General features: G+C 40.9%; 1 protein-coding gene across 2 annotated transcripts in view; it reads right to left on the bottom strand.

Moving 5' to 3' along the window:
• Positions 1–388: 388 nt before the first annotated feature.
• Positions 389–8,422, bottom strand: part of TTYH3 (tweety family member 3) — a 191,562-nt gene continuing 183,528 nt past the window's right edge. For both annotated transcript variants that reach the window (XM_068244471.1, XM_068244470.1), the window contains exon 14: positions 389–7,467. In XM_068244471.1, coding sequence (XP_068100572.1) covers positions 7,430–7,467 — 38 coding nt within the window. In that variant the 3' untranslated portion in view covers positions 389–7,429. The remainder of the gene's footprint in view (positions 7,468–8,422) is intronic.

The following is an 8,422-nucleotide window of genomic DNA, read 5'->3' as shown; positions in this document are numbered from 1 at the left end:
ACAAACACAACAGTAATTCTCAAGACTGTTGCATCTTGAGTTGGATTCCTTTTACAGTAACAAGGCAGTCTTTGAGACTGGACAGAGTCCAACATGCTATTTACAGTTCACATTTTGGAGAAGTTCTGAAACTTTTTTTTTTTTTTGCGGTTTCCGATCCATCCCAACTGTTCTCATTATGAATACATATACAAATAAAAATTATTGAAGCCAAAATCAAGGTGCAAACAACAGTATTGTGCTTCCAAAAAGGATGTCATGTAGGATTAAACAACTATTGGTCTATGGTGGCCTTGGCTGGCCAACATGGCTCAGTTTTGCTTTCTGTGGTTCAAACCAGTGAAGATTAAAAAAAAAAGAGAAAGAAAGAAAAGCTGAGTTATGAAGCTGAGTTTTTCGTCCTGCTTTTATTATTAAAAGGGAGTCATAAGTATTTTCACCAACATGAGAAAGTGAAGTGAGATACGTTGATGACATTTATCTCCCAGGAAATAAGACAGTCTCTGTAGAAAAATCCCACCGCTATTCCATAAAGTCTTCCAGGACCTGACAGCTGGCAACACTGTCAGACTTAACTGTAGCACCACTGATTTAAGTCAGAATTCTCCAGTTATAGATGGGTTGTAGTTTGTGTGGCTTCAGTGCATTCCAGATTTAACAATGTGCCCTCCTGGCTTGTGGTTCATGACCGTTATGCCCATATGTTCAGGAAGAAAATAAATACATAATGATACTAATAAGTGGCAAACTTTTGAATAAAAAAAAAAATTGAAACAAGTTCAGTTCCGGTATTAAAAATCTTACAAAGATGTTAGTGCATAGAGGCACATAGCAAAGGTACCAGTATGCTTCAGGAGAAGAGTGTTACACTTCAATCAAGACAACAGGAACCTCCATGATACAGAAGATTATGCTGAACCGTTATGCTGATGAACTAAGGGCCAAGTGGGAGAACTGAGTCACATGATCAGCTTGAGCAGCAATTGCTTATGCAATATTTTTTGGCAAAATCAGTTTATTTCAGGTGTTTTTTTTTTTTAAAGCTGTTCTAAGGCAGATGGAGGACCTCAGCCTCCTTGGCTTTTGTCATGTCAACGTACCGTACCTCAAACTTTAGAAGTCCCACCAATCAGCATAATTCCTCCACTTTATGGGGGTCTCCTTTATGTATTAACGTGTACAACAAACTTTAAAAAGGCATACTGAACTATGGAAAAAAACACAAGAGCATGGGTGAATTAAATTCTGCTTTTACTTACCAGTCAATTCCATTGCTATGCTAACCCTTTCTTCTCTGAGCCCCACCCATTCAGGGTCTTTTTTTATACCCTGTTCTTCTAGGTAGTGAAAATATGCAACATCCCCCTCAATTCATTTTAAACTCTGAAGTCAGCACATGGTTACATGGGGTCATCCCCCAACCCCATTTACTGGGGGCAACTTGGCATGGTTCTGGCTAGAGGTGTACAACACAGCAGTGGTGTAGACTGGTAAAACAGCCCTACTTTTGCTCTCACTTTTCCAAGTTATAGCTTAGGATAACTTCAAATTATATGTATGTAAAAAGCTAATAATAACATATACAAATAGGTTTGTAAAAAGAATACTTCTCTGTACACAATTTGATACATTTGGCATGAGTATTTACATTTGCTATGAAACCAAGTGTGGCCAAGTCTGAGTAACAAACCATTATAAGCTAAAAGAGGTTTTTATAGAGACAGGAGGTCAGATGTGTGTAAGAAAGGCTTTTCGGGAACTAAAGAGTCAAATCACCCAAATGCAAGATTTCAGTCCTTAGTAGAGAGGTCGAAGAGTTAAGCAACCCAAGGCTATGCAGAGCAGGTACAGGCAGTACCCAAGCCTCCTCTGCTGCCAAGTGGGATACGGTTAACTAGTACCCCAAGAGAGACAGCTGAAGACATGTTCCCTTCAACTGAAACCGGGAAAAATTGTCCAATGACAGCGCAGATTAAGGGTTTACTACTCCACCTACTGTTAGAGCTGCAATGACAGCAGCCAGAAGGAGCTGGAAAGGAACACAATTATGCAATGAGTAAAAGTTCATCTCGGATCCACTTTAAATCAATCACAGAGTTAACATTAAGCAAAGAGTAACAAATGAAAACAAGCCTCATAATAAGCCTAATGTGACAGCAAGAAAATCGAAATCCTACCAAGTTGAAATTTGATTGGTCTATTTCCAAGTTGCATCTATTTGCATAAACAATTTGCATATTCCTGAATGAACCGGGAATCTTTATCCTCTCATTGACCCAAGATACTGCACCTCTTGTCCTTCTTGGTTTGAAGCAGAATGCCAGGTCTGAATGTTAAAATAAACCCTGTTTAAAGTTTTGAATACATTTGTTGACTTGAGAACTCCCTACTATAGGGTGAAGCCTCCACTGACACAGTGCAGCTGAATCAGTGCATATAAGGGCTGGCTGAGACTTGAGCTGAAAGACATTACAGCAAACAGCAGTCACCAGGATAATGCACGCACTGTATTCAAGCACTGCTTTCTTCCAGTTTACTAAGCTTCCGTGATTTAGGAGGTAAGGTTATTGAAATTTGATGGCCAAAACTAAAAGGTAAAATAACATTTTTCCTCAATGTTCTCCTTTAACCAAATACAGACAAGATTGACTGACTGCACATTAGTCTTTTATACTTCTGATTGCAGGAGTCCTCCCAAACATAACTTGCAATTGGCTGTTACAATTCTTTTTGCAAGGGGTTTGGAAAAGGGCCCGCAGTTTTAAGTGCGTTGTGCAGTACTCCACAATTATGGAAAACAGGCATTTAGTTCCCACAATACATAGATGGGCTCCTTCTACTTCAAAGGCTGAAGTTACTGCCAAAGTGAAGTGCTGTGTATATCACAGTGAAGAACACAGTCAGCTATGCCCTTTGTATACTGTATAATCTTGGCCCATATGTCCTTTATATATAACCTTGGCCCATATTTTCAGCACTTGGCAATCACGTACAATTTGCAATTGAAAAGGGCGAGTAGAAGTTGAAAAATTATCTCCTAGGAGAAAACTGAGGAGAAAAAGTTAATTGCATATGGGCCCTTATGCTGTAGCCTTAGCATTTGGCAAAATGAAAAAAAAAAAAAAAAAAAAAAAAAAAATCAGAAATGTGTGGACACGGACTTTTAAAAGCGCTCTTCCAACCAGGTACAATGACGTAGCTACATGTAGCCTTTGTTAAGCTACTAATACCCATCTTTGTCCCAGTCAGCCTTAATATGGACCTAAACTCTTGCACAACACACAAGAAAAACAGAGAAATGCGCCCTGCGTGTCTAAAGAGAGAAGAGCCTGTCTAATTACCCCTCATCTGTAAGTAATCACAAGTATAATATGATCTCTCAGTTGTGTCAGCACAGGAATTCGGCAGTCCTCTGCAGACCGCTAATATGTAAACACAGCAGGTTAACCCTTTGTCTGATCCATGAAAGCAGGAAGTAGACACGCTGCATATTTATTGCAGTAGGTCTATAAGTTGTAGCAAAAATAAAGGTTTTTCTTTAAAGGTTATTATGCTGTCGCTTATGTTTTAGAGCAGAGGGGAAGTTCTGACTTCAGGTCCCCTTTAAAGGTGACCATTAATAGTGTGATTTTTAGCAAACGATCATCTTTGCCACAGGTTTTCCATAGAGTAATTTAGATAGAAAGAAAAGATTGTATTTATTGAATCCAAGCCACTAAATCTAATTTCCTGATTATGCTGAAACTGGACCAGTTACTTTCGGTTTTGCAGCAGCATTCACTCAGTGCCGCCTGAGGGTGAGCGCTAGCTGCGAAGCACTGTGCAGTGTCCGAGGGTTAGTCAAATGCCCATTGTTGTGTTTATGTGGATAAGCCCAAAGCCAGAAAATGAGTTGATATTTAACAAACTGTGATCCACTCAGCTATTTTTGTTCCATTCATGTGGTCTTTAAAGCGAACCTGCCACTTCCTACATAAACACATTTAACAGAGGCTACAAACGCAACAGGCTCTCGCTTTGCATGTCTGCAGTTCTCAAGTTAAAACATTCAGCCATTGTCTAGAGCAGGGCTGTCAAACTCAAATACAAAGTGGGCTGAAATTGAACACTGGGACCAAGTTGTGGGCCAACCTCAGTGATTAGTGGCCACCTTTCTTTATAAAGTTCTTGGTGTCTAATGGCTCTCCTCCAATGCCTATACAGTTCCCCGGTGTCTAGTGTTCCTCCCTCCCCTATAGAGTTCCCTGGTGTCTAGTAACCCCCACCTACCCTTATACAGTTCCCTAGTGTTTAGTGCTTTCTCCCTACCTCCCCCATATGGCTTCCCTGTTCTAGGGCTTTACATCCAATATAGCTTTCCTGGTGGTCTAGTGTGGGCCAAACATAATGCAAAGTGGGGAAACCACTTGGGGGCCAAATGTAATGGCTCGCAGGCCAAGATTTAGCCCGCGGGCCAGAGTTTGACAAAGGGACTTACTGACAAGCAAACACAATAAGTAAAGAAGCTGGGATATAGTTCATATCTATGTCAAATCATTAGCTGTTTCCTAGAAGTGGGCACTTCCTGATAAGTAATGGACCAGATCAGTACCAGTAGCAACCTGAAAACTTCTCTGCAAACAGATCCCCCTTCCTCCAGTCTCAGCATGTATAGAAATCTATATCCGCCGACTGTCAGCTATTGCACTCAGTTGGGATCAGGCAAAATGAACAGATTTTAAAAAAAAGTCTGTTTTGCTTTGTGAGAAACAGCCGATGTGTGAATATCGCTAACATCTATAACCGCTTACCAGGTAATCCGTATGTCTAAGCAACAGCTGATTATATTGACGTCAGAATTCCAGTTATGTTAAATAAAACACTCATTTGCATGAATTCATTATGGAAGAGGAAACGTATAGGCTATTTAAACTGCCTAAATACTCAATGGTTCAGCTAACCGGTCATTTTTAACTCCAAAAGAAAAAAATTCATGTGGTCATTGAAAAAAAAATAAATGTAATTCTTCACTTTCACACTGCAAAGCCAAGGGAGGCATCTGGCCAGGATCCTGACCTGGGAGTCTTTATCCCACAGCGTAGAGTTAAGCACATCAAATAATTGTGGCATCCGGCAATTATAAAGGAATAAAGCTGTCACTACAGGTCTTAAACCAAAGGAACTAAACAATATAATAACATGGAACGTGTTAAATAAGGTTTACACTGCACATTTTGGAATGTCGACAGAAGTTGTATTCACTAGTAACAAAGCTTACAGATTAACTAGTGGAAGTCATATTCAGACAGATTTCTTTAGTACACCAAAATATAATTTAACCATTAAAGTATGGTGAATGTAAACTGAAAAAAAAAAACCAAAACAGATACTTACCGAAGAAGAGGGAAGGCTCCGGGTCCTATAAAGCCTTCCGCTCCTCTCATGGTCCCCCCATTGAAGCGAACGTTCAGTCGAATACTGTTCTGTGCCACCATGAGAGGCTTCAGAAGTGAAGACAAGTGGCTCTGAACTGAGCCTGCTCTGGCACGCTCACACATGCGCAGCGCGGAGCTGACCGTCTTCCGGCGCACTCGGGGTCCTGAAGGCTTCCAAAGCCTCCCACGGCGGCAGATTGGAATGGCTGTGATGGCAGTGTAATGAGGGGACTGTGTGAGGAATGGAAAGGCTCTATAGGACACAGAGCCTTCCCTCTCCTTAGGCAAGTATCTGTTTGTTTTTCCATTTACATTGGCTTTAATCCAAGTCACTCCCTCAACTTAAACCGACGCAGTATTCACAACGGTTTGAGCAATTCAATTCTCTTAATAGAGTCAACTGTCAAGGTGAAAAAAGGTCTCCATAATCCAGTTTATAGCCAGACAGTTGCCGTGGTTCCTGAAGGAAATTGACTAAATGACCCTAAAGGACAAGCATGCTGGTAATACTGCTCTTCACTTTAGTAGCTTGAGAAAGCCACTTGGATTTGTAGTGAAACCCCTTCCAGATTACTCAGAAAGCCCAGCCAAATTTGACTTCCTTCCAAAAGATATATGTTGACCGAGATAAACGAGAATCTTCACAGGTTTATAAATAACGGCAGTTTTCTATTTCTGTCATTTTTTAAGGGATAATTTAAAAGAAAAGCAAACATAAAACATACATTAGATTTATGTAAAAGAGCCATTCACAAATATATATGTAAAAAGTTCCCATGTCCATAGCATATTTCACATTTTTGGCACTTAAGATACGTTGGCTATGCAGCCAATGCCAAGCATGCCTGGTGCCTTCATGTTACAAACATTTTAGGCTAAGGAAGGTCCAACAGAAGCTGCCTGCAGTGTCCTTCAGCAGGCTCTCCCGGGTGGCTAGTGGTTAGGGGGAAAAAACCTCTTCAAGACTATTATTTTAACTCCAGTATTGTCTGTTTGCATGAACACATTTGTAATTCATTTTAGGTGGAGTATATATGGTCTGATTTCTAGCCAGGTCTTTATGGTAGTCAAGAACATCAGAAGAAAGTTCTTCTGCCAACCCTGAAAGAGGCTGATCTTGGCTATTCAGCTGAACGGGCCAAAGCCCATGCTACCAATATAGTCCTACAAACCATAAAAAAGTATATCAAGTGCCCACCAGTGTTCAAAAAATATACAGGAACATATTTGGGCCTCTTACAGCAGTAGCTGGAAACCTGGGCCCTATCAGCAATGACAACACTACCCGTGGGGCCACAAACAACCATGAAGACCCAGTGGTGAATCCAACCCATCTATTCAACCAAAGGAAATGTGGTCTGAGCTTTATCCAACTTGCTCTTTTACATAAACCATTATGTAACGAGGGCATCCGTTCACTTATTTCCCAGGATAACAGGTCAGTGGTTTTTATAAAGGTACAAATAACAATAACATCAAAATATCTGAATTGTACAACACTGAATTGCTACAAACAAAGCAAACATAAAATAAAAGAATAGTATAAAAAGTTATGTATTCTTACTGCATTATTAAAACAATCAATTGCACATTGTAGGCAAAAACATAAAAAAAAAATCTGACTTCCTTTTATATCATTAGAAGCAGAAGTAAAATAAAAAAATAATAATAAAGTGACTTTATGGCAATGAACCACAGGCATCTGAAGGGTCTGATGTCAAATTCTGGTGATAAAAAAGTTGAAGTGAGACTGTCGCAGGTAAGATTGTGGTAGTATTCCATGTCTAGGTCAATGATTTGGTGAGCCATTTCCCAACACACTTGTGTTTGACTATTCCAAGTTATCTGCACAAAGGAGGCGGGCTTGAAGGCAAGGTTTAAAGGTGGTGGGTGTCCGGGAATGGTGACACTTATTTAGGGACGCACTGACCCACACATTAGCAACACAGCAGGTTGACATCTCTCTGAAGAGTCTTGGATCCTGCACTTAGTGCACAGGTTCTGTTCCCGGGCGGTTAGTGGCCAAATACTTTGCTCGCATGCTGGAGGTGTACTGGAATAAAAGAATGAGAGAAACAAATACATTAGCGGCAGAAGTGTTATCAAACCCCCACCATTTTTCCCTCAACAAGTGTGTTGTAATAACTTTTATAAACATCTTTGATACTGCCTGGGGGGGGGGGGGGGGGGCAATCATTGCCTTGACTTTATTAATGCATACTGTCCTAGAATAAGGAGCCCATGGGTAGGGACCAGTAGTGTGAACCCATAATTTGACAGTTCACCGTCTATGTAGTCCGCAAGTAAATCTTGCTAGCTCCAAATTCCAGAGCTCCTTAACACAGATGGTTTTCCGTGTCATTTATGCAAAATGTTAGAATTTCGCAATACAACAGAGGGCAACAACAACAAAGGTCAAAACACAGGCACCATCTAACTGTGCTCATGGCTTAAAGACTTTGGGCTGAACTACAAATAGAAACATTTGTTTAGCCTTGCTGGACAATAGAATTCTCTCAGAGAAGAGGAAGGGAGTATAAGCAGGTAGCAGGATTAACAGAGATAAAACTTTTCAAACATTCAGTCACAGACACATATACTAACAAGGTGAACGTACGAGGAAAAGCTGGTGATAGTAACAGGTGTTTTAACTTGGCAAAATCAACAGAGGGCACTCAACCTCTGTCTAATACAGCAGGGGGCACTCAACCACTGTCTAATACAGCAGGGGGCACTCAATCACTGTCTAATACAGCAGGGGGCACTCAACCACTGTCTAATACAGCAAAGGGCACTCAACCACTGTCTAATACAGCAGAGGGCACTCAACCACTGTCTAATACAGCAGAGGGCACTCAACCACTGTCTAATACAGCAGGGGGCACTCAACCACTGTCTAATACAGCAGGGGGCACTCAACCACTGTCTAATACAGCAGGGGGCACTCAACCACTGTCTAATACAGCAGGGGGCACTCAACCACTGGCTAATACAGCAGAGGGCACTCA

The sequence above is a fragment of the Hyperolius riggenbachi genome, chromosome 7, assembly GCF_040937935.1.
Source record: "Hyperolius riggenbachi isolate aHypRig1 chromosome 7, aHypRig1.pri, whole genome shotgun sequence".
In the NCBI taxonomy this organism is placed as follows: Eukaryota; Metazoa; Chordata; class Amphibia; order Anura; family Hyperoliidae; genus Hyperolius; species Hyperolius riggenbachi.
The sequence above is the reverse complement of the archived record's forward strand: the minus strand, read 5'-3'. Positions and strand labels throughout refer to the sequence as shown.